At 48.4% G+C, this 25,101-nt stretch overlaps 1 protein-coding gene and 1 pseudogene across 1 annotated transcript; both read left to right on the forward strand.

Moving 5' to 3' along the window:
- Window positions 1-2,309: 2,309 nt before the first annotated feature.
- On the forward strand, window positions 2,310-4,096 carry LOC125540574 (cytochrome P450 89A2-like). Its single transcript, XM_048704184.2, has one exon. The coding sequence runs from the start codon at window positions 2,337-2,339 to the stop codon at window positions 3,780-3,782; it is 1,446 nt and encodes a 481-aa protein (XP_048560141.2). The 5' UTR covers window positions 2,310-2,336; the 3' UTR covers window positions 3,783-4,096.
- A 1,000-nt stretch (window positions 4,097-5,096) lies between these two features.
- LOC147982738 (cytochrome P450 89A2-like) lies at window positions 5,097-6,799 on the forward strand (annotated as a pseudogene).
- Window positions 6,800-25,101: the final 18,302 nt, after the last annotated feature.

Here is a 25,101-nt window from a genome sequence, read left to right on the forward strand (position 1 = left end):
TTAGAAGATCTTACTTGAACTGTCTCGCAGAATCATTCCGGCGCCTGACGTTCCGGTGGAAGCGCAGAACATCCGTCAACGTTGAGTTTGGTCCACCCATCCACAACTTGAGCATGTGGTACAGGCTTGCTCGGCGCCACCGCGTCAACCACTTGTTTGCCTTTCGCCGGGTCTGTACTCGGATTGTTTTGGATGCCCACGAGTGAATCAATGTAACTGACAAGGAACCTCTTTGACACTTCCTGGAGGTGGCTGCTTATGATTCGTCATTTTATTGCATACGTGCAAGCAGACAAGCAGTGCCGAAGGGTCATCATGAGCTCCATCTTCTACATGTCAGGAAGGTCACGAAGAGTTAGGGCGAGCCACTCCGTGCCCGTCCGATGGAATGTTGTAGCAGCAGGGATCCACAAATCGCTTGCCAAAGCGCCACCGCCCTAGGACATCTGCAAAAAGCATCAAACGTGTCCTCCAGCTCCATTGCACAGAGAGGGCATTGGCCAGAGACTTCCAATCCTCGCCCCTTTTTTTATTAATCCAAGTGGGCAAGCAGTCCGTGAGAAATTCCACCTTTTATGTGCACATCTATCTTGAATTGCAATGATGCGAGTGTTTTTCTTTCTTGCTCATAAAGCATTAGAGCAGGATATCCATGTATCATAAGTTCATAACCAGCTAGTGCAAATGTTAGCAAATGATCCACAAATATAGAAAAAGAGAAGGGCCTGATGTTGAAATGCCAGCTACTCACTATGAAGCAAGCAAAACTATGGAGTATATACTCCCGAGCTCAAATGCTCATTGATGAACAATAAAATCAAAAAAATAGTTAAAAATCAAATAATTCTGATTTTTTTGTGCTAACTTCGACAAATGTTTGGGTGCTTGCAAAAAGTTATCACAAAATACATTACTGGAAGTCGTGAAAAAAAATCGATGATCCAAAAATGCTATTTTTAAAGCATTTTGGAGTACTGATTTTGTTTTTCTTGCTACGACTTCCACGAATGTCATTTTGTGATGAAATTTGTCAAGCATACAATTTTTTTTTCAAAAAAAAAGAATCAGATTTTTTTTCTTCTGATTTTACTGTTTATCCCGAGCTCATTTGAGCTCGGGAGCAGAAGAATACTTTTGGCAAAACACCTAGTTAAACGGATCAACTGATTGACATGTAAACAAATAGTGGCTCACTCTTTGTGTTGCACAGCAAATGAAACAAAATCGCTCCTTTAGGCATAGGTATATCGACACAAAGCTTGATTCAAATAGATTCTGAAAGATGAGTGAGCTTTGATCTGAATTCAATATTTGGTTGAGCTCGTACTCTCGTACTATCACGTCTTGTTGACTTTACAAAGGTTTTGCATCTGACGCCCAATTTACTGTTTAGAATGTCCATAAAACCAATCTCCTTTTTATCTAATTTCCACATGTAGTGCGTTAGTTTGATAAAAAAAATTGGCTTCACTATTTTCTTATTCCGTCAAATTCCATATCTCAGGTGCATGTACCGTGTGTGTGTTTTACGTGCACCTCCACCTCAAATTGCAATCATGCGAGGGTATTTCTATATCTGTTTCGAGTCCTCACTAAATTATTTCTCTCAACATACAAACATGTTGTGTCATCATAAAACATGCATGCATGAGAAAAGGCACACCTCAGTAATGCAACCATGCATGCATGCATTTAAAAATTGCACCTCAACATATAGACATGCAATAAACCATGTGTATTTTCGGTTTTAGTTCTCATATTAATCCTCCAAATAAATATTCATGTTTCACATAAGCAAATATCATTGAAATATATTGCAAAACCCCCGCAAAAAGAAGAAATATATTACAAAACATTCTCGCAACAATGTGGCGGTATCATCTAATGTCTTTAGTGACTTGGTGACCAAAGGGCCGGTGCAGTAGCCAGTAGGGATTAACAACCCATCACTGGGCACCCATCCAGTAGGTATCATCTTATGTCTTCAGTGCTGTAAAAAAAAATCATCTAATGTCTTTAGTAACTTGGTGACCAAAGGCCCGGTGCAGTAGGGCTGAACAAGCCATCACCAGGCACCCACCCAGTAGGTAAAAAGGGGAAGAACCGATAGTGGTGTCACGTTCTGCATATAATATACTCCTACCAAATTTACAACAATCGTTAGGTCGATGGTCATTCATGTACACATATTACAGGACATAACCAATAATGACCATTGCCTTTTTCTTAGATAATGGAGGAGATAATGCATAACGATCAAGTGCGCCTAGCTAGAGCATGCATTTGGACTTCTATTTATACCACACGGTCAAACACAAACATGCACCAAGGAGACAATGGAGGTCCTGCTGCTCCTGGCCGTCCTCTTCTATCTGACCATTCTTCTCCGGCAAAGAACTAGAAGGTCTCGTGCTCAGACGACCCTTCACAAGGTTGTCGACACCGCCGCCGCCCACCACGCGCTGAACGAGAAAGCGAGCGCCTTCTCGAACCGCCCCGCCGCCATCTTCCCGGTGGTCCTGGCCACCGGGCTTGGCGGCGAACGGAACGAGAACATAACCACGGTCAAGTATGGCCCCCACTGGCGCGCGCTCCGGTGCAACCTCATGGCCAAGAGCCTCCACCCCTCGCGTCTCGGTTCCCTCGCCCCGATGCAGCGGGAGGCCAGCCAGGCCCTCGTCGCCGACCTGTCCGGACTTGTCCGGGACGCAGCCGGCGACGTGCTCGTTGTCCGTGGCCACATCAACACCGCCGTGTTCGGGCTGGTCGCGCGCCTGTGCTTCGGCGACGGCGTTGACGTGGGCCATGTGCGCGCCATGGAGCTCGTGATACAGGACTTTATCGTCTCCATGGGGGAGCTCAACCCTGTGTTCGACGGCACGATGTTGTGCAAGCTCATGAACTGGAGGCGGCTTGGACGGCTCTTCGCCTTCCTCGGCCGGCAGACCAAGCTGTTCCTCCCCCTCATCAACGAGCGAAGGCGGCCCGAGTCTCGGTCCTGCACCGCCGATGGCGGCGTCGAACCGTACGTCCATTCACTCCTTGATCTACGTGTCCCCGACGACGATGCTGGCGGCAAGCAGGGAAAGGACGCCCGGCGCGAGCTCCGGGACGACGAACTGGTGAGCCTCGTGTCGGAGTTCCTCGGCGCCGGCTCGGGTTCGGTCGTGGCCAGCTTGGAGTGGACCCTCGCCCACCTCGTGGACCAGCCGGACGTCCAGGACATGCTGCGCCGGGAGATCATCGACGGTGAGACCAGTAATGGCGGGGTAATCTCCACCAAGAGCCTCCGCGGCATGCCGTACCTGCACGCCGTGGTGATGGAGAGCCTCCGCATGCACCCACCCGTGCCGTTCATCCTGCGCGGCGTCCACGGCGAGGGTGCCGCGACGGTAGGCGCTACGTTGGCGGCCGTGCCAGCTGATGGCCTGAGGGTACAGTTCATTGTTGGCGACATTGGGAGGGATAGCAAGACGTGGACGGACCCGGACGAGTTCCGGCCAGAGCGGTTCCTCGCCGGAGGTGAGGCAGAGGGCATCGGGCCAACACCAGGCCCCAAGGAGATCCGGATGATGCCGTTCGGGGCGGCGCACAGGCACTGCCCTGGCTCGAGCCAGGCGATGGTGAACATCAAGTTCTTCCTGGCCGCGCTTGTACGCGAGTTCGAGTGGGCGGCGCCGGCGGATGACTTCAGCGTCGACCTCACAGAGCTCGACGGGTTCTTCAAGGTCATGAAGAAACCACTTTCGGCGCGTGTCACACGGCGCACTCAAGTCGTGTAAAACTTGGCATTTATGTACGGGCATGCCAAGTTGTCAGGTAGTATGTGTTTTCTTGTATATGCCTGTGCGTGCATGTGTACCAGTGTTTTAAATAGCGGGCTATGCAAAATAGCGACGGTCCTCCAAATCAGCTATAGGTTTAGCGGGCCAGGACACTTAGTGAAACCTGCTCAAACAGGTATAGCGGGGGGCTATTTACAACTTTGATCTGGACATGTCAAAGTCGTTTTTTTTTCAAACAAACCTGTGATTGGATGGCCAGCTCACCAGGTTTTAAGTCGTAGATTTGACATCAATGCTCGTATATTCCTAAATTTATTTCAGGCCTTTTGGTGATATGTGTTCGGTGGAAGGAGATGTTTCTATCGACTATGAAGACATCTGTGACAACTTGGTTAATTTCAAGATGATATGCCGCCTCAGTCTCTCAAAGGTGCCGATAAGAATAAAGTGCGCGTTTATAGAAATGAGTGTCTGTGCATATACATAATCGTCTTGGTTTGTATTGTGTTAGAAAAAAAGTCCCTCCTTTTTGGACAATGCTAGGCGCCTGTGTGCCTGCTCAGTCTCGGGCCGATTGCCTGATGTGTACTTCACGTCATCTTTTCTTCCCCAAAAGAAAGAGAGAGTGAAAGAGGGTTGACACATGGTGTGGGCGGGCACATGCACGAACTCGAGCATATGGCAGCGCTCTTGACCCAGAACACCATCACCCTGCACCCAGCTGATCCAGTTTTCGGTTTAGTTCTCATATTGGTTCTTCAAATAAGTATTAACGTTCCTAATAATCAGATATCATTGAAATATGTTGTAAAATATTTTCGCAACAACATGCTGGTATCATTTAATGTCTTTAGTAGCATGGTGACCAAAGGTCCGGTTTTCACCTGTTGCAGTAGGGCTTAACCACTCATCAATAGGCAGCCTTCCACTTAGTAAAAAGGGAAAGTACCAATAGTGGTGTCACGTTCTGTATATAATATCACACTTACAACAAATGTTAGGTGGATGGGTCATTCATGTACACATATTACAGGACATAACGAATAATGACGATAGCTTTTTTCCTTAGATATAATGGAGGAGATAATGCGTAACGATCAAGTGCGCCTAGCTAGTGCATGTAGTTGACTTTTATATATACTTCCTCCATCCAAAATTACTTGTCACAGAAATGAATGTATCAAAACGTATTTTTAGTTTTAGATACATCCCCTTCTGTGAAAAGTAATTCAGGACGGAGGGAGTACCACACAGTCACACACAGAAATGCATCTGGCAGCTCTGGTTGAAGCTTAAATCACCAAGGAGACAATGGAGGTCCTGGTGCTCCTCATCGTCCTCTTGTATACGACCATTGTTCTCCGGCAAAGAACTACGAGGTCTCGTGCTAAGACGACCATTCACAAGGTTGTCGACACTGTCGCCACCCAGCACACATTGAACGAGAAAGCCAGCGTGTTCCCGAACTGCCTCGTCGCCATCTTCCCGGTGGTCCTGGCCACCGGGCTTCGCGGTAAATGGAACGAGAACATAACCATGGTGAAGTACGCCCCCCCCCCCCCCTATTGGCGTGTGCTCCGATGCAACCTCATCGCCAAGAGCTTCCACCCTTCGCGCCTCAGTTCCCTTGCCTGATGCAACAAGGGGCCACAACTGGTCAGGACGTGGCAGGCGAGGTGCTCGTCGCCCGTGGCCACATCAATGCCGCTGGTTTGCGTTGCTCGCGCGCCTCTGCTTCGGTGATGGCGTTGACAGGCGCCTCGTGCGTGCCATGGAGCTGGTGATACATGACTTTATCATCTCTATGGGGGAGCTCAGAGGTTGTTTGTTTCCAGGGACTTATTGGTTTAGGAACTTAAAAAATTTCTATAAGTCCCATCTAAACCAAACAGAAGGGACTTATAGGGACTTAAAGTGGGCATTTAAGACTTATGAAATAAGACTCTCAAGGAGAGACTTATAGTTGTAATATGGTCTTTTAGTCAATGTTAAATTCCAGGAACCAAACAGATAGGGACTTTTTAAAGACTTGAGATTTATAAGTTGGGACTAAAAAAAGTCCTAAAACTTATGAACCAAACAAGACCTCAATCCCATGGCACGATGTTGTGCAAGCTCGTGAACTGGAGGCTGCTTGGACGACTCTTTTCCTTCGTCGGCAGGCAGACAAAGTTGTTCCTCCCCCTCATCAATGAACGAAGGCGGCTCGAGTCTCGAGTCTGCACCGCTGGCGGCGGTCTCCAACCATATGTCGACTCACTCCTTGATCTACGCGTTGCTGACAACGATGCTAGCGGCAAGCAGGGCAAGGATGTCCGGTGCGAGGTCTGGGACGATGAGCTTGTATGCCTCGTGTTAGAGTTCCTGGGTGCTGGCTCGGGTTCAGTCGTGACTAGTTTGGAGTGGACCCTCGGCCACCTTGTGGACCAGCTAGATGTCCAGGACAACCCACATAGGGAGATCATCGACGGTCAGACAAGTAATGGCGGGGTTGTCTCCACCAAGAGCCTCTGCGGCATGCCGTACCTGCACGTCGTGGTGATGGAAAGCCTCCGCATGCACGGATGCACCCACCGGGGCTGTTCATCATGCGCGGTTTCCACGGCAAGGGCACCGTGGTGATCGGCAGCATTACGACGGCGGCCATGCCGGCTGGCGGCATGAGGGTACAGTTCATCGTTGGTGAGATCGGGAGGGATAGCAAGACATGGACGAACCCGGACGAGTTCCGGTCAGAGCGGTTCCATGCCGGAGGCAAGGGGGAGGGCATCGGGCCGACACCGGGCCCCAAGGAGATCCGGATGATGCCGTTCGGGGCGGCGTACAGGCACTGCCCCGGCTCGAGCCAGGCGATGGTGCACATCAAGTTCTTCTTGGCCGCGCTCGTGCGCGAGTTCGAGTGTGCGCCGCTGGCAGAGGATTGCAGCGTAGACCTGGTTGAGCTCGACGGGTTATTCAAGGTGATGAAGAAACTGCTTTCGGCGCGTGTCAAGAAGCACACCCAGTCTATGTAAATCTTGGCATTTATGTACTTGCATGCCAAGTTGTCAAATAAGGGTCCAGCTATGTTACATCTAGATGTGAATAATACCTCACATCTAAGTATGACATCATATTACATCAGGGGATAAATAAAGCCCTACCATTACATTATTTGTTTGTTTTGTTTCTTTTTGCCCTTTTTTATGTTTGCCGCCCATGAAAACATCACACGCCCACTATGTCGTAACCGGGACAAAAAAGGTCGGCCTCCAGTTACGAGTTGAGGGTGGACTTGTAATTGGGACAAAAAAATTCAGACCTCTGTTGTGATTTGAGGATGGACTTGCAACTGGGACAAAAAGAAGGTAGAGCCCTAGTTACGAGTAGAGAGTGGGATTGCGAGTAGAAGGTAGAGCCCATTTACGAGTCGAGTTTGGACTTGCAACTGCAAAAAAAGGTAGGGCCCCGGTTGCGAGTCGAGAATGGGCTTGCAACCACTACTAGGGAAAAGCCTAGCAGCAGCGCGGGTTTTCGGCCTTTTAGTAGCGCGGGGGCCGGCGCTACTAATAAGGCGCTACAGCTTACGTATAGCAGTAGCGCTGGTCCACCCGCGCTACTGCTACACAAGTGTTGCAGCAGTGCGCTTAAAGGAACCTCGCTGCTGCTAATAGCTATAGCGCGCTTCCCCTGTCCGCGCTACTGCTACAACCGCGCTGCTGCTAACTTTTCTCCACTCGCTACTGCTAATTTTAGTAGTTTTTTGTTTTTTTCGGCATATTTGTTTTGTATTTGAACAGGCTTTATAGAAGAATCTTTAGCACATACAAATGTCATCATGATACACATACAAATGCCTGCGAGACCACAAATGTAATCATAGCATATACATACAAATAGTCTCGTTATAATCATCATCCAACACAAAGTGGTATCTTGTCATCATCTCGAAAATAGCGATACATGCAAGTCTCGAATACTTGCAACTACAACGTCTTCCATCTAAACAAAGGTATACGCGAGAAGAGCTATCACTATGAGTGAGAGCGGAATTATGTAGTACATGAGATGGCGGTTACGAGTCCTCTCTCGCGCTAGCGTGAACCTCAAGTAACTAGCTTCTCCTTCTTGTCTGCTTTTGAAGCCTCTATGGCTGGCGTCCGAGAACCCATTCACTTGCGCCTGACACTCATGCCACTCGGTGTACACCCCCGAAACCTTCCGTTTGTACACGACATAGCAGTTCCATCTCGCCATCAAGAAACTAGGTACCTGTTAGAGATGCATGTTCATGAAGAGGATGTACAATCATATATATGCAACAAAATATAATAGAGAACACCGAAAAAGAAAGGGTTAGCAACTAGATGCAACATACAGTACGCAAATTAGTTAACTAGAGGTACGCAGGTCATCGTGCGCAAACTAACAAAGTAGCGTTACGCAAGTTCGGCAGGGATCGTGGACATCACAAAGTTGCATCGCTACAAATAGTATACAAGTTCAACCGACACATATCATCATCATCGGCATCATAAATCACTAGAAGTTCCATCCTTCCATATCATCGAGGATGGACCCTAGCTTCTTGAACGGCGTGAGGTCTAGATGTTGCATGCCTATGCGAGTTCGGACGTCAGCTCGCGATATAGGGCCGTGGTGGAACATCCCCTTCTCATCGACGACTTCTTTCATGATGATCGTCGCAATGTCGCTTTGGATGCGAAAGAAGTCATCTCTAAGTTTATAATCCACTTCTCCATGAGATTCTAGCCACTTGTGGATATGATCATCATTTGTGCTTCTCATGCGGAGCCTTTGGTGATCCGTGTTGAACTGAATCATGAGATGGAGGATGTACAGTCCATCCTTCTTGCTTGGTTTTGGGACTTGGATGCAGGAGAAGTTAGTTTTATGCACGAAACCCATCTTCTTGTTTCTTTGTTTCCTGATCTGCATGTGGCCACCTCTAAAGCTGAAGCCTTGGAGAGCATCATCTAGAATATTCATTATGTGGGTGTAGTCTTTTTTCTCGTAGTCTCTGGAAGGGTCAAAATACACGGCGTGGGAGACTTGCGGATAAAGAACGATAAGGACGGCGCGCCCGTTGCTGCGGGGAAAAGACACCTCAAATTATTCCCCATAGAGAGAGAAGGAATGATTGAAATGTATGAAAGGGTTGTTCGAAACTGACTTACTTTGGATGATAAGGCACGAGGTCAATTTTCCGGTCCTTATTCTGTACCATGAAGTTTTGGAGGTAGTCCCTAGCAGTTTCACGCTCAAAGTCGCCGAGACTCAAGAAAGACTCCTGCATGTAGTACGGATCCGCCACACAGATTTGCGAGACTTCTTCACTGTTCATGACAGAGCTCATATGTAGCGCAAAAAGGCGGACGATTGTAAAATCGAGCCGCCTTGTCAGAAACATCTCAAAGATATGGTCAAACCGCAGGAAGAACACCTCCGCGGGCCGTGTCTCGACGTAGCACTTCCCCTCAGGCACACGAGCCGCGTATGTCGGATATCCTGGATCCTTTGAGGCTAGTAGGCTTTTCTCAGTCGACAGCACATGGTCGTGCAGTCTCCTGAGATCCCCTGATAGTGCCTCCAGCGGTTTCGGCGGTAGCATCGGCTCGCCCGTGAGATGAAACATGGCCGCACCTTTCACGGGTACACGCTCTTCAGAATGCATCGTTTGGCTGCTATGTGCTCTGGCTTGTTTGGAGGCAGCTATCTTCCCCGATCTCTTTCTCTCCTTTTTCTTGGGCACACCTTCTAAACCCTTCCTTAACCCTGCCCCAGTGTTCCTGGGCTAAGTACTGTACGACCCTCACGCTGGGATAGTTGAGCCTGTGTTGAGGTGGCATCTTTAGGCGTGTCCTGTGAGGATTTCATGAAGAGAGACTTTTTGCAATTCCTGCTACGACCTTCCTGCCCGGGCATATCATCCATATCCTCATTAGCAAGTTGATAGCCTGATTCGTCATATGGTTGACTCATCAATTCTATGTCACAGTCATACGCGTTTGTATTGAGGAAATCCATAGGGTCGACCTCCGTCTCATCTTCCATTCTCTGTTCTACAGGACAAATTACATCAGCCAACACTATTGCACCCCCTTCATCATGTCGTCTGCCGCTCTCACCCGGCACTACAGGAGATGGTAATTGTGTAGGCGGGGTGGTGGGCTCCGCACAACTTGTTGATGTGTGGTTATTGGTGTGCTCTCGGCCGGCTCCAGACGAATAAGATTCTTCGGCCATAGCAGCACCCAACCCTTGAAGCTTCCAATCCGTGGCGGGGTCTCGTCGTCCGCTCCCACATGCTGTACTGGAGGAGGCAAATCCTCGTGCCCCGATTTCACAATGGACAAGCTAACCCTGAAGTGCCCAGCAGGGATCGGCTGGTTGTGGCGGACCTGCAAACCTTGCTTAGCAGTCAAAAAGTCGAGGTAGTCTTGTTCACCCTCATAATCCATCTCTTCTGCATCTTGGTCAGAAGGCCCAGTTTCTTCGTTGTTCGACATGTTTCCTATGATTAAGTGTCCTCATTTATTTCTAAAAGTATGAATAAATGAGAAATGAGATAAAAAAGAAATCTATGTGCCAGCACTCGATATGCCAACTATGTAGCACAAATCATGCCTTTATTCACAGGAAATTTCGGCATGACCTTTGCTAAAAAATGGACATATCGAGCGCCTGAAATTCACCGGAACGAAAATGAATCAACATTCCGGCGTAACATAGGCAACTCGGATCATTTACTAAAACATGACATGTCCAAACATGACATATCCACATATCACATGTCCAGTTCAAATTTGCATATAATTTCAGCAAATTTTGAAACCTATCTAAATTCATAACTAAATAGATAACCTAATTAACATAACTAAAACCTAAGTAAATTAACCCTAGCTAGCAGAGAGAGAGAGGGGGGGGGGTTTACAGAGGGTGTAGGGCGAGGAGGCAGGCCCGACGACGGCCGAGGTTGGGAGGGGAGGAAGCAGAGGAGGGAGGCGAGGGCCGACGGGTCGGGGGCGAGCGCCGGCGCCGGGGGGCGAGCGCGCCTGGCTCGGGGGCGGCGGGGTCGGGGGCGAGCGCGGCGGGGTCGGGGGCGGCGGGGTCGGGGGAAAGCGCGCCGGGGTCAAGGGCGAGCGCGCCGAGGTCGGGGGCGGGCGCGGCGGTGCGACGGGGCCGGGGAAGAGAGAGTGGGGATTTGGGGGAAAAGAGGCGGGATGAAGCAGGGAGAGGGAGAATTTTGGGTTAAGTGGACGTAGCAGTAGCGCGTTTACACGAAACGCGCTACTACTATTACGAGCAGCTATAGCGATTTTCTATAGAAACCGCTACTGCTACCTTGACTAGCTGTAGCTCTTTTTCACTAAAGCGCTACTGCTATAACCAGTTTTCCTTTTTTCTTTTCCTCAGCATAATAGGAACATATATATTACATCATTGGACCCTTGCATAATAATGGCTGAGTGTGTATACAAAATAGGAATATATATATATATTACATCATTGGACCCATGCATAATAATGGCTAATTAAGTGTGTATACAAAATAGGAACATATATATATATATATATATATATATTAATATTACATCATTTGACCGATTCCTCAGCGCTGATGTTTTCGTTTTTGAGTCAGCTTCTTTCCGTTCTTGTTCGTCGAAGAATAATTAAGCCCCTCATTGTGACTTTGCCTTTTCCATGGAGTACGATTTTTCTTTGGTAATGTAGTATTGATTCTTCTTTTGACGTATACTTCATCATCATCGTCATCTTCCCTTATTGGGTTGCCGTACTGATCATAGTCTTCCTTGTTGGCGACTCCATCCATTCTAATGATGTTTCTTTTGCCTTTCCTCACGACAACACGACTGGGATTGCATGGGTCGGTTATGAAGAAGCATTGTGTCACGTGCTTAGCGTGTACCCATGGCTCGTTTTTTGCGATAGCGTTCACGATAGCGCTCTTGGCGTCGGGTATAGTCATGGTAGTGAAAATCCGGCTTTCTCTTTCGACATTCTTAGCCCATCTGACACGGAACATCGTCGTGTTGTGCAGTCCAGAGTAGTCAAGCTCCCAGATCTCCTCGACCCTTCCATAAAATCGTTCAGTTGCGCCGTTGTCGCTGCCGGTCATGCATTCCATCGTCACCCCCGAGTTCTGATATTCATAACTGTCCATATCTTTGGCCTCCGTGTAGAACGTGTATCCATTGATATCATATGCCTGATAGGTTACGAGGTTGGGCGAGGGGCCATGTGCTAAGGCGTATATGAGCAATCCGTCCTTAGAGCCCTCCTCCGGGGGATTGGCAATAATATGCTCTTTGAACCAATGCAGGAAAGTGGAGTTGTGCTCTCTAGTAACTTCGGCGTCCGTCCTGCATACCCCCCGGTCACGATACTTCTTTGCGATAATTTCTTTGTGCAGTGCCACGAAAGGATCTACCTTGTCTAGGTGTTGTAGCACTACCAAGTTTGCTCTGTCAAAGTCGCTGCCTCGATCTGAGTATGCCACGTGCAGTTCCTTGCGACCGTTGCAGTGACCTTCTCCTTCGAGCCTCCCATCGTGCTTGTTAACGGGCAAACCAACACTAACACCAGGCGGCTGGTCTGCGCCATCACTACTGGAATCAGCTACTTTGCCATCTGCCAGCTCTTTGCCGTCTGCTAGCAGACAGCAAAGAAGCTCTTTGCCATCAGCTACCCGAAAGCAGACGGCAAAGAATTGGCTGATGGCAAAGAAAGCCTTTGCCATCAGCCAGTTCTTTGCCGTCCGCTAGCAGACGGCAAAGAATCTTTGCCGTCCGCTAGCAGACGACAAAGAGGGAGGGGCCCCACTGAGGAGCTGGTTAAAAAATACTTAACACGGCCCCACTCTTTGCCGTCCGCTAGCGGACGACAAAGAGCACATTAGCGGACGGCAAAGGTGGCGGACGGCAAAGATTAAACATATCTAACGGCGTGCCCCCCACCCCGCCCCTCTCTCTCTGTTTCTCTCCCCTGCTCCCACACGCGCGCCGCCGCCACCACCACTCGCCGCCGCCCGGTCGCACCACCGCCCCGCCGCCCCACCGGCCCCCCGCCCGTCGCCCCACCGCCCCCCCGCCCCGTCGCCCCCGCCGCCCTGTCGTCTCGGCGCCGCCGCGCCCTGGCCCCCCGACGCCCCGCCCCCCCCCCCCCCCCCGCGCCCCACCGCCCCGGGCCCGGCGCCGCCGCCCCGCCCCCCTCCTCCCCGCGCCCCACCGCCCTGGGCCCGGCGCCGCCGCCCGAGGCCGCCCCGCCCCCCTCCTCCACCGGCCACCTCCTCCACCGGCCCAGGTGAGCTCTACCTCTCCTCTGTTTTTCCTTTTTTTTTTTTCTGTTTTTTTAGTTTTAGGTTTATGTTTAGTTTAGTTTAGATTTAGTTTTAGTTTTAGGTTAATTTTAGGTTTAGGTTTAGTCTTAGTTTAGTTTTAGGTTTAGATTTAGTTTTTCCTTTTTTTTTCTGTTTTTTTAGTTTTAGGTTTATGTTTAGATTAGATTTAGGTTTAGTTTTAGGTTTAGTTCAGTTTTAGGAAAGAAAAAGAAGAAGAAGAAAAAAACAGGAGAGGAGGAGAAGAAGAAGAGGAAAAAGGAAAGGAGGAAGAAGAAGAGGAGGAGGAGAAGAAAAAAGAAGAAGAGGAAGAAGAAGAAGAAAAAAACAGGAGAGGAGGAGAAGAAGAAGAGGAAAAAGGAAAGGAAGAAGAAGAAGAGGAGGAGGAGAAGAAAAAAGAAGAAGAGGAGGAAGAAGAAGAAAAACAGGAGAGGAGGAGAAGAAGAAGAGGAAAAAGGAAAGGAGGAGGAAGAAGAAGAAGAAGAAGAAGAAGGAAAAAAAGGAAGAAAAGGAAGAAAAGGAAGAAGAGGAAGAAGAAGAAAAGGAAAAAAGACCCGACCCGGCACCCCGACACGACACCCCGACCCCGAGACCCCGACCCCGACACCCCGACCCCGACACCCCGACCCCCCGAGCCTGACCCGACACCCCGACCCCGAGCCTGACCCGACACCCTGACCCTGACCCCGACACCACACCCCGACCCCGAAACAACACCCCGACACCGACACGGCACTACCCCGACATCGACACGACACCCCGACCCCCCGACCCCGAAACAGCACCCCGACCCCGACACGGCATCCCGACACCGACAGGACACCCCGACCACCGACACCTCCCGAAAAGGTGTTCTTTGGCCTTCCAGAGGCCGACGGGGTCATATATTTGTGAATTATTAGTTAGGTCATATATTTTTTGATTTTGTTATGAAAAACATCATATATAATTGTGTTGATCGTGTAGTTTTAAATGTGCAGTTGTTTCATCGCTGCGAGGTTTGGTGTTCGACGACCTCGCCGTGCGTTTGACGAGCTCTGCCCCTTCGTTCGTGGGTGAGCACAAATGACAAGTCCTCCTCCCCCATTAATTATTTGATCTATTTCGATGAAACTTGATAGCTAGCTATATATGTGTCTTGAATCATCAGTATGCGTAACCAATATGTGTCTCCCGTTCGAAAGCGTCATAGTTATAAATATGCATGCATTTGCATATTTATAACCTTGATTCTTTCGAATTGTCCAACGCTATCCATGGACAGCCCGAGTATGTGTAGATTGGGTTCGTTTTCCCATATGCTTTGCTCCGGATCCGACGCATATATTTCGTCAGTGCCTCCCCTGTTGTTCTCCGGGTACACATCCTCTCTGTTTATTGCAGAGACGTGTATCAGGAGAACAGCGGGGAGGTGCTGCCGAAATTTTGCGTCGGATCCGGAGCATAGCATGGGAAAATGAACCCAATCTACACATACACGGGTGGGATTAGGACCTATCATTACCTATTAGAGTGTAGGTTGCATGGACGTAATAAAATTGACAAAGTAGATCAACTAATGAATATATACATGGTGAATTACATATATAATTGTTGTGTGTCCAGTAGCTCTGAAAGTCAAGATGAGTGACCGTGCTTGGATGTATACCGGTCACACTGGTCAGAACAAATGGAGCGCTGAATGGTTCACAAAAACTAAGGGGTTTATGCAAGCCGCATTTGCAAATGGCCAAAAGAAAACCTGGTGCCCCTGTTTCCGGTGCGGCAATTGGGAAAAGAAGACAGAGGCTGAAATGGGCAAACACCTGCAGAAGAGTGGTTTTACGCCCGATTATACGGTGTGGACATTTCATGGTGAGTCTGCCCAACGTAACCGAGCTGAGGTGGATCGTCGTCGCACCGACGAGCATGGTACCGGGATGGAAAACATGGTGCAAGGCTATGATGATGCTCAGGATTCGGACGAGGAGATGAAGGAATCTGCAAAGGCCTTCAATGAAATGTTGGAGTCTTCGAAACGTCCGCTCCACGAGCACACTGAGCTTTGTCAGTTGGATGCCATCTCACAAGTACTGGCTCTGAAGGCTCAGTACAACTTGGGAAGAGAATGCTATGACGCAATTATGACAGTATTTGGACGCTTTCTACCCAAAGGCCATGTAATGCCTGCAAACCTGTACCAGTCGGACAAAATCCTCCGTGCACTGAAGATGCCCTATGAGAAGATACATGCCTGTGAGAAAGGATGTGCCTTATTTAGGCTTGACTATGCGGACTTGAACTATTGTCCCATTTGCAAGTCTTCCAGGTATATTGTGGTAGACAACGGTATGGGTGAGAAGACACAGACCAAAATCCCCGTTAGTGTTCTTCGGTATATGCCAATCGTACCAAGACTTCAACGTCTTTTCATGGTCGAAGAGACGGCCAGACAGATGACATGGCACAAAACAGGCAAAAGAACCGAACTAGATGCAGATGGGAATCTGATGATGGTACACACATCGGATGGTGTTGCGTGGAAATTTTTTGATGAATTACATGCTGATAAAGCGGCAGATCCGAGGCATCCTCAAGTCGGCATCAGCACGGATGGGTTCAGTGTGTTTGGTATGATGGCAGCCCAATACAGTTGTTGGCCCGTATTTGTCTTTCCACTCAATCTCCCCCCGGACAGATTATGCAAAGAAAGAACATTTTCCTGACATTGATAATTCCAGGACCCAACTATCCGGGCAAAAATATGAATGTGTACATGCAGCCGCTTAAGGACGAATTGCAAGAAGCCTGGGATAATGGGTTCAAGACATACGACGCCTTTGGCAAACGGAGCTTCATAATGCGTGTCTGGTACATGTACTCGACGCATGACTTGCCGGCGTATGTGCTATTCGTTGGCTGGTGTGTGCATGGAAGGTTCCCGTGCCCCACATGCAAGGGAGCTCTTGAGTTTCGTTGGCTTCAGGCCGGTCGCAAGTTTTCTTGCTTCGACATGCATAGACAGTTCCTGGATCCTCGCCATAAGTTCAGGAAAGACAAGAAGAACTTCATCAGGGGTAGAGTTGTCAAAAACTCTGCACCACCTGCATTGACAGGCCAACAGACCCTGGATCAGTTAAACGCTCTCGAGCCAGATCCACAACGTCCAGGGTACTTCAAGGGGTATAATACTAAGCACGCGTGGACTCACAAAACATGCTTATGGGATCTGCCTTACTTCAAAGACCTCCTTTGCCCACACAACATCGACGTGATGCACACTGAGAAGAATATCGCCGAGGCACTTTTTGGTACATTGTTCGGCATAGATGGGAAGTCAAAGGATAATACTAAGGCTAGAGTCGATCTGGAGGCGCTATGTGATAGGCCGTTACAAAACATGAAAGAACCGAAAGGAAAGCAGAACTGGACGAAGCCAAAGGCATGGTTCAATCTTGGAAGGCCAGCTATGAGGGAAATTCTCTTGTGGGTGCAATAGCAGTTGATGTTCCCCGATGGGTATGCAGCGAATCTAAAGAGGGGAGCGAATCTTGATAAACTGAAGATATTTGGTCTCAAGAGTCATGATTGGCACATATGGATTGAGCGGGTAATGCCGGTGATGTTGCGTGGCTTCATCCCTGAGGATGAATGGCTAGTACTGGCAGAACTCAGCTATTTCTTCCGTGTTCTTTGTGCGAAAGAACTATCGCCTGGCGTGCTAGAAGAAATGGACGAGTTGGCGCCGGAGTTGATCTGCAAGTTAGAGAAGATCTTTCCACCGGGCTTCTTTAATCCAATGCAGCATTTGATTTTGCATCTCCCGACCGAGGCAAGATTGGGGGGGCCCGTGCAAAATCGTTGGTGGTACCCAACTGAGAGGATGCAGAAGACGCTGCGAGAAAAATGTAAAAATAAACGTAGAATTGAAGCATCGATGGCTGAGGCATTCATCACAGAGGAGGCGGCAAACTTCGTAACAGCGCACTATGAAGCCAAAAATCGTCATTTGCATAATCCGAAGCCTCGGTACAATGCTGACGAGCCTAAAAAGGGTGGATCCAACCTCAGCCTATTCAAAGGGAATCTCGCACCAGCTAGTGTTTCACATCTAGTATCTTTGGATAACGAAGAATGGGGGACCATTTCATTGTATATCTTCAACAACCTGATAGAAGTGCGACCGTACATCGAGTAAGTTCTTGGTACATTGTTTCGCAACTTCTATTTCCTTTGAACTACTCTTATTCCTAGATATGTCATACAGTCGATACGTCGCCATATTCTCGTATGGAGCGGAGATCCAAAAGGATTCCGTCGAAGAGTATGAGCTTCTCGCAAAGCAAGGAGGTGGCTATCCCGGTTTCATCTCTTGGTTCAAACAAATGGCAATTTCTATTAGACAATTTCATTTCATTCGCTAATTTGTGCATAATGCAACAATCCTTTCATATTAAACTTGTAGGCTAATTCAGAGTCTATGGACGCCGAATTGAGACAAGTCGCTAATGGTTTTGACTATAAGGTCCGTTCATTTGACAAGTACGACATCAACGGGTATCGCTTTCGTACCTATGGCAAAGAGCTATCTATGGCCGACCGAAAGTCTACAAATTGTTGTGTATCTGCTATCGGCGAAGGAGGTACCGAGTATTATGGGAGAGTTGAAGCAATTTATGAACTTCTGTTCTATGGTGAAAACCCACCGAATGTCGTAGTCTTCAAATGTTATTGGTTTCAGCCGAAGGAGACTAGAAGAACTCATGAACATATAGGGCTAGTTGAAATCAACCAAAGCACTCATTTAGATGTTCCTCATGTCTATATTATGGCTCAACAGGCGACCCAAGTATTCTATCTACCGTGGGCCTGCCAAACTAATCCAAATCTGAAAGGTTGGGATGTCGTTTATGAAGTGCCGCCACGTGCTAGACTTTCTCCCCCAAATGAAGAGGATTATGAACCTCACATTAACCCAGACACATATGAAGGAGAATTCTTCCAAGAGACACGTCTTTCCAAAAAGCGTTTCAAGAACCGCTATACTTCACCCCAAAACATTGAAGTAGACAGCGACAATGAATCCGACATCACCCCAGAGGAGGAACAAGAAGATCCGGAACAAGAAGAGGTTACTGCTGCGGATGACCTGTCAATGCTTGACCGATTACGTCAAGGTGGCCTTGCACATGTTGATGCCAATGAACCCTATGAGCCCATCATTGATTATAATGATGATGATGATTATGCATTTATTGATGATACTAATCGAGATTATTAGTAGTGTCAGGTATTCAATTTTTTTATGTTGTACTTGATGATGATACACTTAAGTGATATACATATTATTATTCATGTCGGTACTTTTTTTATGTTGTACTAATTTCGTTTATTCTTTGTAATGGCAGGTGTTGAAAGATGGTGGGCGCTGGTCGGGAGCGCGCCGAGGCCCCTTCTTCGTCGGCGCGTGGTGCGAGGTCTTCCATTCCACACGCACCTCTCCGCCGAGCGTTGCTGGACAGTATGGCGACACCGCCGGGCCCTTCTTCGTCGACCGCGGTGCCCAGCAGGGGACGAGGTAAGAAGAAGAGAGGAGTTGGAGCACGTGGTCGCGGGAGAGGAGGTAGGGTGACTCGTACGGTGCCTTCCTCGCCACCGCCCCCAGCTGTTTCACCCGAGCACGTGACTGCTAGGGTGGACTCGTGTGAGGAGGAGGCTGCACGGACTCCGGTCCACGAGCCTCCGATCCACGAGTCTTCGGCCCACGAGCCTCGGGTCGATGGCCCTTCGGCCCACGAGACTTGGGCCCACGAGACCCCGGAGGAGCACACGTCTGGATGGGGTACCTGGTCGGGTCAGCCTGAGCATGGCGGGGAGCCGAGTGGCCATGCTGATGATGGCGGGGAGCCGACTGATGAGGAGGGGGAGGAGGGGGGCAACGTCTACCAGCGTGGTGCTACACGACTCCCGTCCGTGCCGGTGACCCGCGAGCAGAGGTGGTTGATTTTCCCTAATGGGGAGAGGTACGTAAGTGCATTTAATATTTTGTACCTTCTACATTCACGTTTCTTCAAATAACTAATGCGTTGGCCTTGTCATGCTGCAGGGGTTGGGACCACCATCATAGTGTCCGTCGGCCCAACTCCGTCCTTGGAGTTCTTTGCCGGCAAAACTTCCCGGGGTTTGTCACGTTGCCTGGTGAGGGTCGGCTTCCAGAGCTTGGATTGAGCTGGGAGCACTACGTGGCTGCCCCGGCCCCGCCGGATGAGATTATCGACGGTGTCATGTGCGACACGAGGGCAGACATGGTGATCAGAAAGTTCTGGGTAATTTCTCCTTTACACATTTAAAAATCTTCAACTAGCTAGTTATTAATTGTACTAATCAATATTGTCTCATTTGATTGCAGACATTCTACAGGTGTGAGGAGGGATACGAGGAGGACGCGGCACATGTTATCGAGAACGTCTACAAGCGCCTACTCCAGAACTTACGGCACGAGGCTCGGGTGCAGGCTGTTCGAGACTACTACGCCTTGCGTGGTATCAAGAAGACCAAGCCGGCGTGCCGCGATAAGTTCCTGAGTAAGGAGCAGTACATGAAGGTAATTCTTAAGGCCTTCTCTACTTAAGTTCCTTCATTTAGTAATTCTTAGCCGTAGCGCTCAAGTTTCTATTTGCTAACTTAGGCGCCTCCGAGATGGTGTGCGGATCGGATGGATTGTTGGGAGGTGTTGGTTGATGAGTGGTGCTCAAAACAATGGCTAGCCCTCCACAACGAGGCCAAGTACAAACGTGCCCAAATGGAAGGTGTGCCACACCATCAAGGCAGCTCCAACTTATATCAGTTCGGGCGCAACTGGGTATGTGGTTTGCTTCATGATTCATGCAATTCATTCATCATGCTAGCTTGAGCCCTTTAATTACTAATTTTCATTATTTCTCTCTTTCAGGCACGCTACAATAAGGCGGATAAGGTGCCAGAGGTGTATGACCTGTATGCCATGGCCCACACTGCCTCTTTCAAGAAAGTCAAGGCTTTCTCTCAGTCTGACCTCGATGATGCAAACAACTTCACCAACATCTCCTCCCACAACAAGCTCGTGAGATATAGAGATGAGGGGAAGGCGAGGAAAGGGGAGGACTTTAACCCGAGCCAGGGTCCCATTGATCCAGAGCTGGTGATGATATCTGGTGGCGGGAGGTCCCATGGCTCCATAGCCATTGGAGATGGACTTATCCGTTGTCCTAGCACTCTCCCGGAGATCAAGGCGCGCCAGTCGAGCTCCGCTCCTGAGATAAGGCCTCGTGAACGGCCAGTGCAACTCGCCATCAAGGTTAGTGATACGTACTCAGTTATCTTTCTCCATTACATTGTGTGCGCTTCCATCAATGATTACAAATGGTCATGTGAGTGGTGTTGCAGGCTGCTATACAGAGTGAGAGAGATAGAACAGAGAAACTTCTGGCGGAGGCGGCGGAGAGGCAGCGAGAGTTGGAGGAGAGGACGACAAAGATGATGGAGGAGGAGAGGGCACGGAATGTCATGCAGGCAAGGGCCATGTACGAGCTCCTTGTGGTAAGTTTCTTCTGCAGATTAGCCAAAACATTCATGTAGTGTTTGTCTCATTACTAACTAGTATGACCGAGTCGTCAAAACCAAATGTGCAGTCTGTGTGCGAGAAGACAGGTTAGACCGCTCCGCCGATGCCAGTGATTGCTCCTGGGACCACGGTGAGTTTTATTTGAATGGACATTACTTGCTAGTCTTAACATTTGAGTGTCATCATGCTAACAAGACATTGGAAATGATCTTTGGTGCAGCGTAACTCCAGACAAGCATCGCACGATCCTTCTCCAGCTACCGACACGAGCCACCCCGCTCCTACACCTCCTGGATCTTGGTAAGTTTATCAAGTGTTTTGCTTAACACATGCATAAAGACCTAGACTTAGCTTTATTTCCTCCAATGCTTACCATAATGACCTAGACTTAGCTTCTTCTCCTCCAAAATGACTTAATAAGCTTACTGACCTCCAAAACCATCCATTTTACCTAAGTTAGCTCTAAAACGATCTGTACTTAGCTTACTTATGTCAAAAATTGCACAATTAGCTTAGTTAGCTCATAGACGATCCATTTTACCTAAGTTAGCTCTAAAATGACCCATTTTACCTAGGTTAGCTTATAAATGATCCAGTTCATCCAAGTTAGCTCAAAAATGACCCATTTTACCTAGATTAGCTCCTAAATGATCCATTTTACCTATGTTAGCTTTACAATGACCCATTTCACCTAGGTTAACTCCAAAATGACCCATCTTACCTAGGTTATCTCATAAACGATCCATTTCAACTAATTTAGCTCATAAACGATCCATTTCACCAAGTTAGCTAAAAACGATCCATTTCACCTAAATTAGCTCTTAAATGATCCATTTCACCTAAGTTAGCTCAAAAAGATCCATTTCAACTAAATTAGCTCATAAATGATCCATTTCACCTAAGTTAGCTAAAAAACGATCCATTTCAACTAAGTTAGCTCATAAATGATCCATTTCACCTAAGTTAGCTAAAAAATGATCCATTTCACCTTAGTTACCTCAAAAGCGGTCCATTTGACCTTAGTTAGCTCATAAACGACCCATTTCAACTAAGTTAGCTCATAAATGATCCATTTCACCTTAGCTAGCTCATAAACGACCCATTTCAACTTAGTTAGCTCATATATGATCCATTTCACGTAAGTTAGCTCATAAATGACATACTCTTCTTGTTCTAGTCTTCCTCTTGTTCTACTCTTCTTGTTCTAGTCTTCTTCTTGTTCTGCTCTTCTTGTTCTAACTTTCTTATTTTTCATTTTGCAGATTTCATTCACTTGACGAAAGCTTGCATAGATGGAGTGTTCCTTATCCCTTTCTCTGTTTCTTTTGTATCGTTGAACTATGCATGTATCGTTGGATGAAACTATTGTAATATATATGGTTGGATGCCTCTATGTTGAACTTGTTATGTATGATGGAACTATGCATGTAATATATATGGTTGGATGATGAAGTTATGTGTTGGATATCTTATATGTTTGCTCTGTAATGGCCTTTTGAAATATATCTATATATGTCATATATATTTGTGATGAAAATTGTTGGATTTAATAAAAAACAGATAAAAGAGCCAATATGCAGGCTCTTTGCCGTCTGCCACCGACGGCAACGGGCTCTTTGCCGTCTGCCGCGGACGGCAAAGAAGACACGTGGCATCCAGCTGTGCTTCCTGGGAGCTGACCCATTTGGTCAGTTTGCCTACAGTGGCAGACGGCAAAGAACCTGCACTTTGCCATCAGTGGCAGACGGCAAAGAACCTGCCATGTAGTGACGTGTAGATGACATCATACGGCGGACGGCAAAGACACTAGAAATTTTGCCGTCAGCGGCGGACGGCAAAGGCCTGCCGTTAGCCACTTAACGGACTGACAGCGCAATTATTGCCGTCCGTCGCAGACGGCAAAGGGCCTTTGCCGTCAGCCGCCAGGAAGCAGACGGCAAAGTAGCTGTTTACCGTCGCCTACTTTGCCGGAGCCTTTTGCCGTCCGCCGTGGCAGACGGCAAAATAGCTGATTCCTGTAGTGCATATAGAAAATTCTCACAGAAAGAGATGCACTCTTGTGTCAAATAGCCCTGGACGATGCTTCCATCCGGATGGGACATGTTACGAACGAATCCTTTGATGATCCCATTCATCCTCTCAAATGGCATCATGTTGTGCAGGAATGATGGCCCCAGGTCTATTATGTCATCCACAATATGGACACACAGATGCACCATCACGTCAAAGAACGCGGGCGGGAAATACATCTCAAGCTCATTCAGTATCACAATGATCTCTTCCTGTAGCCTTCGGAGCTGCTTCCACTGATCGACTTTCGAGAGATGACGTCGAAAAAGTTGCAGAGACCAATAAGCGTGTCACGGACGTGCTTGTCCATTATCCCTCTAAGGGCAACAGGTAATATCTGCGTCATCATCACATGACAGTCATGAGACTTCATCCCGCTGAACCTTTTCTTGTCCGTGTCTAGATATCTAGTTATCTTGCCACAGTAACCGGAACTAACTTTGACTCCGGTAAGGCACTTAAAGAATTGATTGATCTCAGCCTGACTTAAGGTGAAGCAAGAAGGGGGGCAATAATCCTCATTCTTTATTTTCTTGCCCTTCTTCTCCCGTGCCTCTGTCTCCGTCTCTGTCTCGTCTGACATTTTACGTGGCGACATGTGCAGATCTTCCCTGATTTCCAAATCTTGCAAGTCTTTTCTTGCCTTCGGCCCATCCTTGGTCTTATCCGGCATGTTCATTAGTGTTGCGAGCAAGCTCTCATGGACATTCTTACAGATATGCATTTGATCAAGGCAATGAGGTGTATCGAGTTTGTGCCAGTACTCCAAGTCCCAGAACACAGACCTCGTCTTCCATACCTTCAGCAGCGGCTCCGGCGCCTTTCTCATCGTCTTTCCCGGCGCGGGGCACTCCTTCCAGTTTTTCAACAGCTCATCGATTTCGGCACCGCTCCGCTTACGTGGAGGTCCTCGATGCTCAGCGTGACCATTGAATAGATCTCCACGGTTTCTCCACGGGTCGTCCTGTTTGAGCCATCTTCGATGCCCCATGTACACGATTTTCCTAGACCCGCCATCTTTCCTTGACCTTAGCTGCTGAGACGTCGTATCATCCATGCACCGCGTGCATCCGCAATATCCATGGCACACCTGGCCTGCCACATATCCGTAACCAAGATAGTCGTGCACTGTCGTGATCAGCGCGGCTCTCATGTTGAAATACTCGCCTTTGCTGGCGTCCCATGTCTTGGCCGGTGTTTTCCATAACGTGTCTAACTCCTCCTGAAGTAGCCCCAGATACAAATTAATATTATTTCCTGGTTGTTTCGGCCCTTGAATAAGCATGCTCATGTGAATGTACTTCAATTTCATGCACAACCAGGGGGAGGTTGTACATCCATACAAACACGGGCCATGTGCTATGGTTGGTGCTCTGGTTTCCAAACGGATTCATGCCATCGGTACACGCGCCAAGCACGATGTTCCTTGCATCACATTCAAAATACCGATAGAAGCTGTTCAACGCTCTCCACTGGCTTCCATCCTTGACGTGTCTCAGCTTCGGATCATCTCCATCGTCGGGCTTCTTCCTCTCCGCGTGCCAGTGCATTAGCTTTGCTTCCTTGGGATTTACAAAATACGTCTGGAGACCGGGAGTGATCGGTAAGTACCATACCACTTTCTGGGGACATTTCTTCCCGGCCTTCTTGTATCGAGAAGCATTGCACACCGGACAACTTATTTTTTCCGCGTGCTCCTTCCGATAAATTATGCAATCGTTGATGCATGCATGGTATCTAACGTGTGGCAGATCAAGAGGGCACACGATCTTCTTGGCCTCATCAACACTACTAGGACATAGATTACCATCGGGAAGAACATCCTTTAGGTACTTGAGATGCTCATCGAGGCTAGTGTCGGTCCATTTGTTTTTAGCCTTCGTCTTCAGCACTTGGAGCGTGAAACTCAAGCGGGTCACCTCAGGATTGCAACCATCATACAATGGAGTGTTCAAGTCTACCACCAGTTGCTCCAGCTTAGCCTCCTCTCTAGAAGCAGCTCTCTCAGTACTCGTCTCCTTGCGAAGCAATGCTTGAACTTGAGGGTCCCGCACGATTGAACTTAGTACCGACGAACTCTGCTGCGTGGAGTCCATGTCGTTCTCTCCGCCGCCATGTCCGGCCCCTTCTCCGCCGCCATGTCTGCCCTCTTCCCCGCCGCCATTATCGATCATCTCTTCGTCTTGCCCCGTGTCATCATTGCCTGCCCCGTCGGCATCCTCAACATCGTCATCCTCATCTTCAGTTATCCACCGAGTATAGCCATCCATGAAACCAGTCATGAGCAGGTGCGCTTTGACACGACC

The sequence above is a fragment of the Triticum urartu genome, chromosome 2A (genome assembly GCF_056163025.1).
Source record: "Triticum urartu cultivar PI428250 chromosome 2A, HENAU_Tu73, whole genome shotgun sequence".
In the NCBI taxonomy this organism is placed as follows: domain Eukaryota; kingdom Viridiplantae; phylum Streptophyta; class Magnoliopsida; order Poales; family Poaceae; genus Triticum; species Triticum urartu.

What these genes read in the sequence shown, in the direction of transcription:
- LOC125540574 (XM_048704184.2), top strand. Translation starts at nt 2,337, where the DNA reads ATGGAGGTCCTGCTGCTCCTGGCCGTCCTCTTCTATCTGACCATTCTT.